Source organism: Vulpes lagopus, chromosome 3 (assembly GCF_018345385.1).
Source record: "Vulpes lagopus strain Blue_001 chromosome 3, ASM1834538v1, whole genome shotgun sequence".
NCBI lineage: Eukaryota > Metazoa > Chordata > Mammalia > Carnivora > Canidae > Vulpes > Vulpes lagopus.
The window spans coordinates 117,978,127-117,995,656 of NC_054826.1; the positions used below are offsets into that span (position 1 = coordinate 117,978,127).

At 40.3% G+C, this 17,530-nt stretch overlaps 1 protein-coding gene across 11 annotated transcripts in view; it reads right to left on the reverse strand.

Moving 5' to 3' along the window:
• MRTFB (myocardin related transcription factor B) overlaps positions 1 to 17,530 on the reverse strand; it is a 253,324-nt gene that overhangs the window by 30,509 nt on the left and 205,285 nt on the right. For all 11 annotated transcript variants that reach the window (XM_041750781.1, XM_041750780.1, XM_041750786.1 and 8 more), the window contains 2 exons: positions 6,764 to 6,898; positions 4,216 to 4,463 (listed from right to left, as the gene is read on the reverse strand). In XM_041750781.1, coding sequence (XP_041606715.1) covers positions 4,216 to 4,463; positions 6,764 to 6,898 — 383 coding nt within the window. The remainder of the gene's footprint in view (positions 1 to 4,215; positions 4,464 to 6,763; positions 6,899 to 17,530) is intronic.

Sequence of the window (17,530 nt, forward strand, 5' to 3'; positions counted from 1 at the left end):
AAGATATACATACGTGAATCAAGAGACACAGGTGAGAATGTTTATTAGGGCAGTATTCATACTAGCCCCAACTGAAAACAACCCAACTCTCCACCAAGATGATGATGGGTGGATCAATTACAGAACACCAAACGGAGTAAAAATTCACTGCTACTATCTGCACCAGTAAAGATGCACCTCACAAACACAATGTTGAGCAAAAGAAGTCAAACATGTATGTATACTGTAAGATTGCCTTTATATACTGTTCAAAAGCAGGCAAAACTAATCTATGGGATAGAAGTCAGGTAGTCACTGAGAGGGGAAGCAAGGGGGCTTTTTGGAGGTACTGATGATGTTCTATTTCTTGATTTAGATGGTGGTTATAGAGTTATGTTTACTTTGGCATCAATTTGTGATCATAATCAAGTTATGATTTATGGGCTTCTCCATAACCTATATGTCATTTAAAAAGGTTCTTAAGGGATCTGTGGGTGGCTCAGCGGTTTGGCGCCTGCCTTAGGCCCAGGGTGTGATCCTGGAGTCCTGGAATGGAGTCACATGTTGGACTCCCGGCATGGAGCCTGCTTCTCCCTCTGCCTGTGTCTCTGCCTCTCTCTTTCTCTATGTGTATCATGAATAAATAAAATCTTTAAAAATAAAATAAAATAAAAATGTTCTTTAAAAAATGTTGGTGAATTTGTTGTACTTCTGTATTATTCATTTCCCTAAACTCCTTTCCATATCAAAACCAGATCCCTCACTTCTTGCCTCTATGATACTCTTGGCAACAATGGCATTTCCTCTTCTGGGTGGCTGATCTCTATTAGAGCAAGGTCCACCTGATGGTTGATACTGTAGAGCCAATTCCATCAGAGCACCAGGCTTTATTGTTATATAAACTTTGGTGCTGAAGCGAGGAGACTTGGAATTCCTATTCTGAAACAGGAACCTGAGCCGATGTTGCTTATGGGGAGAGGTCCCCAGTTAGATGAGCTTTGTCAAGTGAGTTTTCAGAAGATCATGTTTGAAGCCATTTCTGGCCCTGATAACAGCTAACTCTTGACGTCCATTTTGGGCACTTTTAAAATCTGCCTAAATTTTGTGGCAGTTAAATACTTTAAGTATTTGAGATACTTGAAGTTTGGATGGAATGACATATGTCTTATGTATCATTTTTTTCCTTTCTAAAAATTCAGTTTTAAAATCTTACATTAGAATTATGAAAACACTTAATGTAAGTCAGTATTTTTCAACCTTATTTTCATTACTTTCCCTACAAGGAGCTTTTTTAGATTCTTTTTTTCCTCACCAACCTCCCAGGGAAATTTTAATACCACAGATGTACTGCATAATTACCTATGTACTATATGTGTGTCTGTGCTTAAATAAAAAGTGCAAGATTCCTCCCAACCAACTTTGGCTCTCTTGTGAACAATATTATCTCCCTGAGAAGGCACAATGTAAATTTATTATTCTATTCATACAGTATTTTTGGTTGAGATTCTACAATATCCTACTTGTTACTATGATTAACAGTTCACTGTTTACTTCAGCCTTTGAAATAATAAGTTGATCTGTTTCCTCCCCAAATTGATGGAGAAAAAAAAGGTGGTGTGTGTGGGGGACCTTGATGAATGTGAAGACAGAAACACAAGTTCAGAAATACAAAGGAACCTTCCAGGGCCCTCCAGCAGGGTGTGGCCACGCTGTGACCACAGCCCTGTTCCCTACGGTTGCTGCTCTTCCCAAGGTGGCAGGATTCTTGTGTTATCAAGTAGAATCCCACTGCCAGGGGTGCTACGAGATTATAGGACCTCCACATTGTTTCCTCTTCTGGAATTTTGGTGAGAAGAAACGCCGTATTAGAAAATAATGTCTCCACTTTCAGGACATGGACATTAAACACAAGTGATGCTCAGTCTTTGTGTGGTGAACTAATACACAACAATAAGCTACCTTTCCTCCTTGTTCTTTTCATGTGATGCTTTCCTTGGGTGGGTGGCATGGCTGCTGCATTATTGCGAACGTTTATGGAGGAGAGGGGGACTGTAGTCTTAGTGGAAAGACAAGGTACTCTTAGAGACCAGCTACCCAACACCTCAGATATCCTCCTCCCATCTACAGACCTGCCCCAAGAGTCCATTTCTTTCATTATCGAAAAGACTATTTCACAGATAGCACACACATAAAAATCCTTTTATGGGATATTCAGTTTAACAGGTTTTCTTGCCTGGAGTGGGGTCAGTAATTTCAGCTCTTCCTGGAGTTACTGGAGGAGGAGGAGGAGGAGGAGGACGATGTCATGTGTTGAGTGTGCTGCTTGATATATCGTAAGGAGTACACGGATGGGAGCCAGGGTTCGCGCTCGCATCCCTGCTGCCTGCGCTGCTCAGAGCATCGTAAGGAGCACACAGATGGGAGTGAGGGTTTGAGCTCGCATCCCTGGTGCCTGCTGCCTGAGGGCAGAGGCAGGGGAGGATGCCTCCCTCAGGCCCAGACAAAGCTGTAAAGTGGCGGCAGTTTGCCTCTGATACTTTTCCAATTCTCTTTGGTCTTCCCTGGTTCCCTTCCAATGTCAACATCTCACTCAGGCCTGCTTGCTCTTAAAATAATAACATGCAACACAAATTCTTTCTTCATCACTGTGCCCCGATGTTTTAGATTTAAGTATTTCACAGTAAGGTCTGAATGACTAATAGGTCTAATCTTCTTCGAGATATCAGGGTCTTAAGAGAAAAAAGTGAATTGATAATTGTTAGCATATGAGAAGAGGTTTCTTAACAGAGGGGCTTTTTAGTGGGTCTTACTCCTTTTCTATTCCTAGAAAATAGGGCTCCCTAGGGAGGAATGCTTAAGCATATGTGTAGAAAGCAGGAGTCAAGTTTCTACAGATTATAAATTGGGTGGCTTGGTCACCAAAAATATTTTTTCTTTTAATGAAATTTTGCATCTTTTTTTAAGAGTTTGAGTTGAATGTAAATATCCCTTTCTGCTAAAAACTGAGGGAAATGAAGGACAAGTCTTTGCATTTTTATGTTATACTTCCAGAAAATGCATACTAAGGATGGCTATCTAAAAATTTCCTTTAGCACATCACTAAAATTTGCTATGGATGCCTTGCTATAGATTCAGTCTGGGAAGCTGTTGGAACTCACTTCCTTCTGTCCCTCCCAACTGGACTCAGACTCAGGAAACATGTTCCCTCTCCACAGTTGTTGGTCGCCGAGACCTTAGTTGTCTTTGAAACATCTCTCATCTGTTCCTTCCTTTCCGTTATCAATGCCCTTTCATCTTCTCACATCTACTTTGTTCTGAAAATTGTCTTTCCTGTTTCCAGACTCCCCTTCATTACCAGCATCAAACAGTTCTTTCTCGTGCTTTGATTTCACCACAACAGCCTTCTGAATCACCTACCACATCAAGATTCAAGGCTGCTCATCTGCAAGCTCCTCCAGACAGTGGTTCTACTCACTTTTGTCTTCTACTTTTCTCAAAAGCTAATCACATTCTTTATTCGGGCTATTTTTCTCATCATCCAACAAATAGTCATCGCCCACTCCTTCCTCTGTCCTTGCACCAGGATCATTCTCCTATGTTTAAAAGGGCCCTTCCCTTCTTTCAGGCTCTTTCCCATATAAATATCCCACTTTTTCATAAAGCTTTCCTTGACCACTCCAGCTTCTATACTCGTCTGCCTGTTTTTTTTAATTAATTAATTTTTTTGAAGATTTATTTATTCATGAGAGACACAGAGAGAGGCAGAGACACAGGCAGAGGGAGAAGCAGGCTCCATGCAGAGAGCCCGATGTGGGACTCGATCTGGGGACTCCAGGATCACACCCTGGGCTGAAGGTGGCGCTAAACTGCTGAGAGGGTTAAACAGGGACCCAGGGATTCCCCCCCCCCCCCCCCCCCGGCTCCTTTTTTTTTAACTGTTTATAACAGGCTGCACACTTTTTATGCTTTTCTCATAGCACCTGATGATATCTGGGTGAATAATATGTAAATCTTCCCTGGGGAGTAATTGTGAAAAGTCACTTCTAACTTGAAAGGTCCGGAATGTATTTCTGAGGACAGAAACTGGACCAGAACGTAGGCTGTTTTCACTGGGACCCAGGTAGTCCCCTGTATGCTACACTTTGATGACACTCAACACCAATAAATCACAACATCCAACCTTTAGACACCAGTGGTCCTCATCAGAAGACCACAGTACAAGCCCCCAGCCCGTACTTGAGTGGCGCCGGCAGGATGGTCTGGTAGTTGTAATGCTGCTGCTGCTGGCTCAGGATCTGGAGCTGTAGAAACAACTGCTGCTGCTGGAGCAGGCGGGCGTAGTTGGAGTCCATCTGCGGCTCGCTCTTCTCACCTTTCTGGTCGGGAGGAATGTACTGGTGGTACTTCAGCTTCTTAACGCGGGGCTTGGGCTCTTTGCACTTTTTGCTGCGGTGTTTGTCATTAGGATTCTTGGGATGGCTTTGCTATTTTTGAGAAAGAGAAGAACATTTTAAGGGATGCCATCACAAGCGGCCCGTGTCACTGGGTGCCCAAATGATCTGAAATACAGAGGTGGTGCACCCCAGAACCTGGGGCGGCTGCTTGGGAAAGTGATAGTATTAAATACATTTCCAGAGCCAGAGAAGTGTGTACGCTTCCTCTGACTAAGACGTCTGGCTCCTAAGAACTGACCTTCTCCTGCTGCTCTGTTCCCTCAGAGCCAGAGAACGATATTCAGCTCAGCATTATCTATTGGGTTTCAACAAGCAGTCACTTGAGGTGTCACATGTAGACACACTTCTAATGGAATAGAATAGACTACAAAGTTACGTATTCTTTTTTTTAAGCCTTTTTTTAGAGGGGGGTGGGGAGGGGCAGAGAGAGAGAGATAGAGAGAGAGAATCTTAAGAAGGCTCCATGCCCACTGCAGACCTTGATGCAGGGCTCGATCTCATGACCCTAAGATCATGGCCTGAGCCAAAATCAAGAGTCACTTAAGTGACGGAGCCCCCCAGGTGCCTGCTCCTCAAGTTATGTATTTCTAAGGAAAATGTATATCAAATACTGCAATCTCACATTATTAATCAATTCACTGTCATCTGCTTATGGTGCTGTTAATAACAGATTTTTATCCCTGATCTTTTCAAAGCGGTTACAATGGATGGAGTCTGGGTTATGGAGGTTGTACCCTAACTGTTATGTAATGATGAAACCACTGACTCGGCCGATCAGGAAGGCACCTATGGAAAGAGAGAGGGAGGGGGACAGACACACAGTAACCAGGATGTCTCAGGCTAAATCTGCTATTACCTATTCACTGGCATGTTCTCTCACAAAGTGAGGGTGGGGAACAGCTTTCCTCACAGAAAAATCCACAGAACTGTGGGCTGTTTCCTACTGTGTATCTGACTTTTCCCCTGTAGCACAGTCCTAGGATCTCCGATCTGGCCTCTGAATCTCACATTTTCAAACAGTGCCTCCTGCCCTAGAGTCAAAGGAAGGAGACACAAGTGAGGGGAGAAATTTGGAGAGGAGAGATGGGTCACTATCCAAATTGTCTCTGTGCCATCCGTGCCACACATCTGGGGATAGGGCAGAGGAGGAGAGCTGATGTTATTAGCTCAGCTGCCACATGCCACACTCTGGAATTTCTGGCTCCAGTACTACGTGATGGAAGATGGTGAGATACACTTAGTGTGCCCCAGAGCCACAGACACTGGGCCGCACAGACACAGAGAGGCTGGAGGAGAAGCAGAGCCTTGTGTGCAGGAGGGTGGAGGCCAGGACAGTGCTAGAGGGTGGATGGAAGTGAGGAACCTGCACCAGGCTAACGGAGCTGCCCTGTGTTCCTGGGGAGGCAAAAAAAAAGGCTCACCTGCCCTGCAGGAAGGAGCCTGGACCCTGCCTGGCCTTGTGGCTTCTTCTGCCCTCACTTCCTCATCTGGAAGGTGCTGGGAGGGTTGGCTAGCTCTCTACAGCCCCTTTTCACTTCTAAAAGTTTGAAATCAGTGTTCTTCTATGTTTGGCAAAAGCCGTATCTGACGTGATGACATTATTCCTCTGTCTATCCATGCCCCTGCCCTTTATTTAGCAGTTCTAAATACATTTAAAAAAAAAAAAACTTTACATATATACTACATATTTAAAAGTTTGATCTTCTGTAGTGTTGATTCACTGAATTATTTGCACCAAGTAAAAAGTAGGGACCAGTGCCACCAATCTGCAGCTTATCTGAAGAGCAAACCAAGCTTCAAAAGGGCAAATCTGCTAAATCAAAAAACACAGCTGCTTGTCTGAAGCCTTTAACCTGTCATGTAATATATCTGGAATACCACTGAGACTGACCTTGTGTATAAAATCCAAAATTATGTTACCATTAAAGAGATCTGTTTGTGAGGCTCATGACTCCCAAATGCTGTGCTAAAGCGGCTCTATCTTACTGTCCTCCCAGTGTTCCTCTCATCTTGGCAGCCTGGATGGTAGCAGAATTTGGGAGTGCTGATAAAATGTATCCTAAAGCCTTTCTGCATGGCTCCAGGAGTTGCATGGAGACCAAATTTTGCACGGTTCTTCCATGACTACAGAACAATAGGGCATTTGTTGAAGGTGGTAGTTTCCAATTCTAAGGCGTGATTGAGCAAGTCTGCCTGTGGTTTTGTTTTCAAGGCTTCAGACCAAAAGCCAGGCTGGGGCAATGCAGACTTGTGCCATTGTGTTCCACATACAGGGCCACAGACAAACCACCAGTAAAGACCTCAAACCAGCATGTGTGCAGGGAACCCACCTTTACCAGTGCTGGCCCAGGCTTTGCTGAGGACACAGTGTTGGTGGGGAGAACAGGAGCTGTGGACCTGGTGGGGGGCTGATCCGTAGGAGGAGTTTTCAAGAATTCAGGAACTGCTGGGGATACTGGAGTAAACTGGTGGAAAAGGCAGAAAGGGAACAAGTCTGTGAACTCAACGAAATAAAATTAGAAAAGCCAGAATTAGAAGGGAATGACCTCATTTTTTTTTTAAGTCGACTAGAAAAGAAACAAAAGAAAGATATACTATTATGTCTGAGACCCAGATGTTGGAATAACATGCGTTACCTCGATGGAGCCAATTAGTCTTTGCCCCAACAGCAATGAAAAGCTCAAGCTAAATAAGGTTAGGTTGACTCCACCCTAGTAGTGTTTTCTTAGAAATATGGTCAGAACCACCCTGTTTTGGCAGAAGAAAAGTCCAAGACTCTTGTAAAAATGATCAAAACAATACATAATACTTGTAAGGTTCTCCTGCTGTAGGAATCACAGTAATGATCCTGCTGAATTAAAATGTGATATTTAGCCTTTGTTGCAGGGTCTGATCAGCCTCTATAGCACACCCCAGGCCTGGTAACATTTTGTAAGAAAGCTCCTATTTCCTGGAGATGCACTCCAGGTACATGTCTTTAAATGTGCTTTCCAGCTTATGTCCCTGTGTCCAGGCCTGAATAGTGCTCTCCTTAACCACTTCCCCCATTTCTCACAGTGAGAGGGCATCTGAAGAATGTATTTTGATTATATCGACTTGTTTCACTGATGGTGCACCCTCACACCTAAAGCAAGAAGCTAATTTGTTACCAAGGCCAAACAAGCAACCACCAGACCTCAATTTGGAGTTGTGTATTAACAAAGGAAGTTACCTGCAGAAGGCTCTGATAGCTTTTCTCAACAACCTAATGACCCATTTCCACTAACAGTCTACTTTAGATAGATTTTAAGGATTCATTCACTGGAAAGAGATATTACTATTCTAACAAATCTGATTATTGCTACATGGACTTAACTATTACCAGCCTTATTTTAAGGAAAAAACATCTTCCTTTATCACTTCCACTCCCCGACGCAACTCTTGAATTCATTACGAGAATTAAAGTCAGTTCTTTTGCTGATGTATTTGGGTTTAAGAATAGCACACTGTATTTTCCCTTCTTAAAATAAATGACCTGAGAACTCAGAGGCTATTTAGCAGCAAGAAATATGAAGTTTGGCACATACTAGTTACTCAATAAATATTTGTGTAATGGGTGAATGGAAATTCCTTGTGGCTTTACTCATGCAGGGTGAGACTCTCAAGGCCAGCTGAGACTGTGAATATGTGTGTGGGTGTGCAATGAACTGTGCTTGCTCATGTGGGCACTCTCTCCGAGCTCGTTTTTCCTTTTTGTCACTGATTTCAGCTTTTAAGTAATTATTACTGTCAGCATTGATAATAAAAAGACTTGACTTTTTAAAGATCGCTACATAGTAGCCCCCTTAGCCATGGTTTATTGTTCTGCGTTTTCAGTGACCCGTGAGCGTCCGTGGTCCTGAAGCAGATGACCCTTCTCTGACATACGGTCAATGCTATATCACATGCCTATAACGTTCACCTCACTTCATATCATCACGTAGGCACTGTATCCTCACTATTAACACTACAAGTCAAAGGAGGGCAAGTATAGGATGGTAAGATAGTTTGAGAGTGAAAGATTACTTTCACATAACTTTTACTACACTACATTGTTTGAACTGCCCTATTTTATTATTATAGTTAATCTCTTACTGTGCTTAATTTATAAACTGAACTTTACAGTGACTTTACAGTAACTATAAAGGAAAAAACAGTGTAACAGTGTTGGGTACTATTCATGGTTTCAGGCATCCCCTGGGGGTCTGGGAATGCATCCCCTATGTATACGGGGAGACTACTGTACTCAATTTCATTCAAACAGAAGTGGAAGAAAGGGACTTTTCGGAGAGTCTTGACACCTGTGTTCCAGGCTGACTTCTGCCCTCAAAAGGCCTTGAGCCAAGCTGCCTCCTCAGTGAACCTCTGACATGAAGTGGAGGGTCATGGTCCACTAACCATTGTTTTAAACGATGTAGTTTTAAGTTATTTGTGTTCCTTTAACTTTGCACATTTTTTGGAAGTGAGGATATTTATCTCTGGGTCAATTTTCACACAGGGAGAAACATTCCTTGGCTGTTAATAATTGGCATATGAAGTGGAATCACATACTTGAATATATACATTTATATATGATAAATAAATATATTTCCTTGCACATAAATTCTAACCTGGCAAGCTATTTTACCAGTCCAGCCCCCACTGACTGATATGATAGCTATGATGCATTTGAGAGTAGTCAGTGTTAATAATCTGAAAAACAATCCAGAAGCATGAATGTGGTACCAATTATGTTTGAAAATGTTTCTCCTATATTTCTAGACCTTGTCTAATTGACTTCAGCCTTGAATACTGATACTCTCATCTTATTAGCTCTTTTCATATTTCAGTGTGACTTTGCTACCCAGAAAACCACAGATCCCACTGTAACATAGGAATAACCCAAATGAGATACAGTGATTATTAACATTACTTAATCTGAAGATAAATTCCGGTAAAAAGGGAGAAATGGCTAAACTCTTATTTACATTTTGCCAGTGTTTTTTATGTGCCTTAGAAACAACCCCTCAAACAATCTTACATCCTATCTAGATGTTGGGATCCCAGTGGCTAGAGTAACAATAACGACAAAAGTCTAAGATCTAAATATCAGTACTTCTGAAACGACAGTATTCCAAAAGGTATAAAAAGAATATCCAGGCCATAAAGGATACTTACTATACTTATTTTGTTCCACAGTAAAGTGAGCGATATGTTAAAATCTTAAAAGAATGCTTTAAATGTTTAAATTTCCACTGAGACCTAAGTTCACCTTTTGTACTTTCAAAATTTAATCTCAAAATGATTCAGAATCTTTTCTCCACGGAAACAAAAGAGCTGCAAACTTTGTTTTATTGGATCTGACCACTGTTCCCAAGCTACAGGTCTCATGACCTCCAATTCAACTGTCATCACGACACCATGACAAGAAAAGTCAGAAAAACATTGTTATCTAATGATGAATATTGAGGCTTTAAATAAAACTGAAAAAGCAAGCCCTCTGAACTTAAAGATTGACTTTTCACTTCTTAGAAATTGCTAAGGGAAAGTTCTGCTACAAAAGAAAAAAATAAGTCTGAGTAAATGTTTAAGCTGATTAAAACTTTACAATGTATCAGGTGTCTGCCCTGGTTCCTTGCATACACTTGTCAAGGACCAATCACTGTTCTTTGGTAAGTTCTTTTTTTATTAGATTTCTTTATGCGATCTAGAGGGGCAGAAACTAGGTATTTAAAAATAAAGCTTTTTTTGTACTGTAGATTTTAAAACTAAAATAAATGTGTTTTTAATTTAGGATGCAGCAGCAATCTTAATTAAGATGGGAATATGCAAATAAGAAATTCAAATGCAATTATTCTTTAAATATTGTTTCCATATTCTGATCCTCAGACAAATAAAATGAACACTAGTCAATGAATAAGTTGAATACAGATCAAAAACACATGCTTTGTTGTATATTTAATAGATGGATATTTTATGTTAATTCTACTTTTGTTAAAATATATCACTTAGCACTGACCACTCTGTTTATACAATGCATAGTTAAAAGTTTAGGCATTTCATTTTTAGTACAAGGAGTTGAACATTTAAAAAAAATTTTTTTAATAAATTAATTTTTTATTGGTGTTCAATTTACCAACATACAGAATAACACCCAGTGCTCATCCCGTCAAGTGTCCCCCTCAGTGCCTGTCACCCATTCACCTCCACCCCCGCCCTCCTCCCCCAAGGAGTTGAACATTATTACTCTTTTGGCAATATCTGGTAGATCTTTAGCTGGCACTAGATGACTTGATTAGTAATGAGGATTTGCATGTATCTCTTATTTAAAAAACTGATTATTTTTAAAAAGTTGTGGTAAGAAATATCTAATAAAAGTCACCATTTGAACCATACAGTGGTTTAAAGCATATAGTTCTATGGCATTAAGTGCATTCTCGCTGTTCTGTAACTCTCACCAACACCCATCTCCAGAACTTTTTCATCTTCCCAAACTAACATTCTCTATCCATTAAACAAGTCTCCATCCTCGTCTCCCACCAGCTCCTGGCAACCACTATGTACTCTATGTATGAGTTTGACTATTCTGGGTACCTCACAAGAGTGGAATCATACAACATTTTTCCTTTTGTTTATTTCACTTAGTGTAATGTCCTCAAGTTTCATCCATGTTGTAGTGTGGGTCAGAATCTCCTTCCTTTTTAAGGCTGAATCATATTCTATTGTACGTATATACCATATTTTGTTTATCCATTCATTTGTCACTGGACAAAAGGGATGATTCTACCTTTGGCTGTTGTGGCTAATGCTGCTATTGAACATGGCTGTACAAATACCTGTGCCAGTCCCTTCTTTCAATTCTTTTAGGCAAATACCCAGAAGTGGAATTTCTGGATCACAGGGTAATTCTAGTTTTAGCTTTTTGAGAGAAGTACTATACTATTCTCTATAGTGATGCCACAAAGATTCCAATTTCTTCCCATCCTTACCAACATTTCTTCATTTTTGTTCTTTGGAAAATAGCCATACTAATGGTGTGAGGTGGTATCTCATTGTGGTTTTGATTTGCATTTCTCTAGTGATTAGTGCTGTTAAGCATCTTTTCATGTGGTTACTGGGTATCTGTTGATCTTCTTTTCCTTTCTTTCTTTTTTCTTTTCTTTTCCCTCCCTCCCTCCCCCCTCTTTCTTTCTTTAATTTTTTAAGGGGTAAGGGACAGAAGGAGAGAGAATCTCAAGCAGGCTCCACATTCAGTGTGGAGCCCTGATGTGAGACTCGATATTATGACCATGAGATCACAAACTGAGCCAAAATCAAGAGTCAGACACTTAATTGACTGAGCCACCCAGGTGCCCCGTTTCTTTCTTTCTTTTTTTTTTTTTAAGATTTTATTTATTTATTTATTTATTTTAATTTATATTTATTTATTTATTTATTTGAGAGAGAGAGCACATGAGCATGAGTGGATGCAGGGAGGCAGAGAGAGAGAGAGAGAGAGAGAGAGAGAGAGAGGAAGAGGCAGGCTCCTCACTGACCTGGGAGCCCAACTCGGGGCTCAATCCCAGGACCCCAGGATCCTGACCTGAACCAAAGGCAGACACTTAACTGACTGAACCACCCAGGTGCCCTTATCTTCTTTAGACAAATGTCCATTCTGGTCCTTCACCTCTTTTTAAATCAGGTTACTTATTTTTCTGTTGACTTGTGGGAGTTGTGTATATATTCTAGGTATTAACCCCTTATCAGATATGTGATTTGCAGATATTTTCTCCCATTCCATGGGCTGTCTTTTACTGTTATTAATGCCCTTTGATGCAAAGAAGTTTTTCATTTTGATAAAGCCTAATTATTTTTTTTTTTTTATTGCCTTGGTGTCACATTACAAGAAACCATTGCCAAACCCAGCGTCATGAAGCTTTCCTATGTCTTCTAGGAGTTTTATAGTTTTAGGTCTCAGTCAAAATGACTATTGAGGCCAGAATGTGGAAGCAAAGTAGGTATTAGAATTACTATTATTCATTTTTGGTAACTGAGTTATGGTACTTGCATAGACTGTACAGTTGAAGAAATAATGTTATGTATGTATTCCTTAAATTATATAAGTAACAGTCATCATGATGAGTCATAAAAGGATGACAGAGGATGCTGTGCTGGAAAAGGGTCTTAGGAAGAATCTCCAACTGTTGTCTTAATAAAAACAAAGTCATTGGTTCAAACCTTGTGCAGGCCAGACAGACGTTCTCTTGATGACATCTACCCCAGGTAACACATGTGAAGCAAGCAGCTCAGTGCCTGGCCCAAAGGAGTGCTCAGCATATGTTGGCCAGTACTTTTTATCCCTCATCTCAATTATATTTGATAAACTTTGACTTATTTATAAACTTGGTTTATTCTGTCCAATGTACACTTCAGACTCTTCCCTACTGGTCATAGGAGAATGGAGGTCAGAACTAGGATAGAACGTGACCTCATGTTAATGCTGGAAACCAGCTCAAAATCGAAGCATGAATAGTAGCAGTGTCCTTTTGGTATGTAAGTTATAAGAAGCAAGATCAGGTTACAGTACAAACTAGAGCCAGTATCTTGGATGCCCTAATTCAGGCCTTTACTGATAAGCATTTGTAATAAAACTTAGTCTAATTTTGATCATGTTATGTATGTGTGTACATGGATTACCTGTTAGACCTTGCTCATCCTCTTTGTTATCTTAAACCTAAGGTCTCTATTATTTGGAAAAGGTCATGTACCTGAAGGTTGCTTGACACAATGGGAAAAAAGTGCACCAAGTTCCCCTAACCCTGTCTTCATGAAAGTACAGTGAGTACCTGAGCCACAGGGTCCCCGTGAGCACTACTTCCAATTCACCACAGGGATTGTCCCTATAGCACAGACTGAAGATGAACACAGATCCTGTCAGGTCATGCTTACAGTTAAGCATGTGGGTGCTTAAAATAAATGATGAATTAAATGGCTTAAGAAATTGCTGAGAGGGCAGCCCTGGTGGTGCAGTGGTTTGGTGCTGCCTGCGGCCTGGGGTGTGATCCTGGAGACCCGGGATCGAGTCCCACATCAGGCTCCTTGCATGGAGACTGCTTCTCCCTCTGCCTGTGTCTCTGCCCCTCTCTCTCTGTGTCTATGAATAAATAAATAAAATCTTAAAAAAAAAAAAAAAAGAAATTGCTGAGAGAAAAAAAAGTCCTGGGATTAAAAGCACCAGTGAAGCAGCTCCTGCTGCCCACATGTGGCTAGCTGTTCTTAATTTTCTGCAGCTTTTCCATTGTTCAAGAGGTGCTTAGGCATAAAATAAGCTAAGCTCCAATATGTGATGTGTGTTCCTTTAATGTTCTGACAAATTCCTTTCCAGCTGTACTTTGATCAGAATTGAAAAGAAAAAAGTCCAGGGAAAGGCAGTGTTAGTCTCTTAACAGACCACACAGAAATACAGATTTCAAGAATAATTCTGGGGGGAGGTGAAATGTACATTTTGAAGGAAGTATATGGTAGTGTATTATACTGTCCATGATGTGAAGTCATTAGAATTTTAGCACTGCGATTGGAAGAAAAGAGCCTGGAAAATCTGTTCCTTACCTAAATATTATATGTTAATTTTTTTTTGGTAGGGAATATAATTTTTATTTGAATACTTTCCTAAAGGACTCAATCCTCTCTATCTGTGAGTTCTAAAAAAGAATTCAGGAGACAGTGTGTCACAATACATTTTGGAATAAAGCAAGCCATAAAGATATCTTGAACCAAATTTTAAGTAATTATCTTAAATATAACTTCTAAAGAAATGAAAAGAAATTCCCTGCATTGGCTCTGAACTTTGTATTAGGCCAAAAAAAAAAAAAATGAACAGGGAAATTAGAAAATTGTGTTTAAGCCATGGAATTAAATGTGCAGCATGAAATGAGGACTAATTAGCATATGAAAAACCTTGGTTCAGGCAAACAAGAAGCAAAGCAAAATCGATGACAGTTACTCCAATAGTGATCTGTGAACCCGTTAGCTGCCAGCAATGGACATGTGTTGTTACCTGACTACCCTTTTTTTTTTTTTTTTTTTTTAATTTAAGTAAGCTCTGCACTCAACACGGGGCTAAAACTCACACAAAGTTTTGTGTGACTGAGCCAGCCAGGTGTCCCACTACCCCACTGTCTTGTTTTTTTTGCAAGAGGATTTAGTCCACAATGCACTGGAAATCAAACAAACATAAAAAATAAAAACAGGTTAGTCTTTCACTACAGGCAATTTGAGGACCACTGGTCCATAGTAACTAAATTCACCATTAAACTCTTCTATTGAATTGACAATGACAAAGTCATTGAACAAACACTAGATAGCAGTGAAAATAATTAAAGTACAAAATGTGCCAAAACAAACTTAGTTATCATTTCTAGATGACATTAAAATTCCCAAGGCTTTACAGGCATCACAAGGTTTGCCTGTGCAGTTGATTACAGGACCAAAACCCAAAACCTACATCATACCTATAATCCTCCTCAAGGATCGTCTTCTTCAGCATCAATACAGCACAATTAACAGGAAGATGCTTCTTTAATTGCATGAATAAAAGTGTAATAATGTGAATCTTTGTCAGATTACAAATACTAACACACTTAATACAAGGGAATTTCATACAGTTTAAGATCTCAAGGTAAATGGCACAGAAATTATTTAATTAATTAAACAATTATTTAATTATTTATTGAGGCAAGCTGGCCCTAGCTAGGTTTTAGGTTCTCTTCCCTGAACATGTAAGGAGGCACTGAACCACTCTCTGAAGTGGGTCTTTTGCTGCAGGCCTGTCAACAGATAAAAAGCAGGCTGTCAGTGCACGCAGCAGGCAGAACCGGTGCTCCAGCAACATTAGTGTCATAAAAACTAGTGTTCTGGATGGCCCAGGGCTTTGTGTGCATTGCACTGGTAATAAACAGACCATGTTTATGCTTCAAGAAACACGGCTAGTCCTTTTTACCCTAAAGACTTTGGGAATGTCAGCCCACTGGGAGGGACTCCCTCTGGTTAAAGTTTTCACCTGTAAATTTAGCTGGAGACCAAGTTTCAAGAGCAAAGTGAAAAACCTAAAACAAGCAACACAGGGCAACTGAAATTGCCAATATTCTACACCACAGGTGGAACTATCATGATACCACTACCAGGGAGATTGCTGATGTGACAAAAATCCCATTAATTGCATTAAAAATTCTCAGTTCTTATTTTTCAGTGGGTGTTCCTGTTTCTTCTGAGAAAGTGAAGGCCACACTAATGGCTGTCTGGTATCCTGACCTACCCAGAGACCAGCCAACCAAAATGGCTAAGAAGAACTGGTTTTTGATGGTATTTACTTCATACTTGACATTCTTTTTAGCCCTATTTTTAAAGCTCAAAACCAGGGTGCAGCAAATATGTGAGAACACGGTAGGGGCTGGACTTCCTTGCTCTCGTTTTCTGCCTTCTTAGACCTCAGACCCTGGGCAGGTCGCCGACCTCACCTTCTTCCAGACCAGGTTCCAGCCTAGTTGAGAGGCCAGTCACTCTTGCCCTGAAAGTCTGACAGGAGAATATGAACTTAGCTACCCACTCAACCTCTGATGAATCTAAGCTGGAGAGGCCCTAATTGCATGTGGAAGAACACAACAGACTGCTTCTACAAGCCTGGCACTGGTCACTGCTTGTGATGCTCAACTGTGGCACATGCGTTTTGTACCAGGACCTGTGCTAGATGCAGAACACAAGGTGTGTGCACGCACATATGCACACACACTAAAGTAGCTCTTCTCCTCTAAGGGTCAAAGTCCTTCTACACACGGGCTTAAATTTTATTTAGGTGGAGGCAGAGACACAATAAGCAAATAAATTAGTGTGTTTCAGGGCATGGTGGTCAAGGCAATAGAGAACATAGTGCTGAGAGACCTAGTCCCTAACCAACGATATTCATGAATGAGAAGAAATGCTGAAAGAAAATATGCAAACCTTTTTAATCCCCAAATTTCTGTACCTCTCTGAACCCAGGCCTCTGCTGTAAGGGCTGAGCCAGACAGTTGCTAAATTCCTTCCCAACTTAAAGATTCTATGAGCCTGGGCTTTAGCAAGAACATTTTCTTCTGAACTTAACCAATTCCATTAAGTAGTTCAACAGCTTTGACTGTAAGGTAACTAAATAGTATTAAAACTTCAGTAAGGCAAGAACACGCTAAGGAGGTAAAAAACGAACTAGTCTAAGAGTTCTTATATAACCAAAAGAAACAGGAACACCCACTGAAAAATAAGAACTGAGAATTTTTAATGCAATTATCAAAAAGTATTTGTTAGATTCCTTCACAGGTGCTATATTTTTCACTTCCCAACACAATCTGAGATGTGATAGGTGCTCAATAAATACTTGTTGAACAAATGAATTCAATCTAACCAAAATTAAGGAGTCAATTAAAATTTTCCAATCTCCAAACAGTGTGCAAGGTTTAAAGTGATGGTATTACTTACTTGTGGGAAAGACAATAACTTTATTTTTTACCTAACAAAGGACCAAATCCACTTCAAAATCTGATAATTATTCAAAGAAATGATCAGACAAGCACCCAACAAAGTATGTATAAGAACAATATATGCAGCAAATATGTGAAAATATAGGAGGGGCTCTTACTGTGCTTGTAACAGTGAAAAATAGAGACAAGTCTAGATAACCCACAATACAGAACTGGTTAAAAGATAAACTTAGCTACCTATTAAAAATGAGATTAATATATATATATATATAGACAAGGACCACTACTATGATTATGATTAAGGTATAAAAGTGACTTAGACATAAGAGTTCCTGCATGACCCAGCAGTTCCACTCCTAGGTAAATACCCAAGAGAACTGAAAACACATGTCCACATAAAAACTTGTCCAAACTCATTCAAAGCACCATTATTCGTAACAGCCACATGTCCAGAAGTACAGCTCAGGAGTAGAACATGTGACTTCATAACAGCCAAATGCCCAAACCAAGTGATGAACAGATACAGAAAATAAGGTATATCAATGGAGTATTATTCAGTCATAACAAAGAATTATGTCCTAATATAGGCTTTAACATGGATGAACCTTAAAA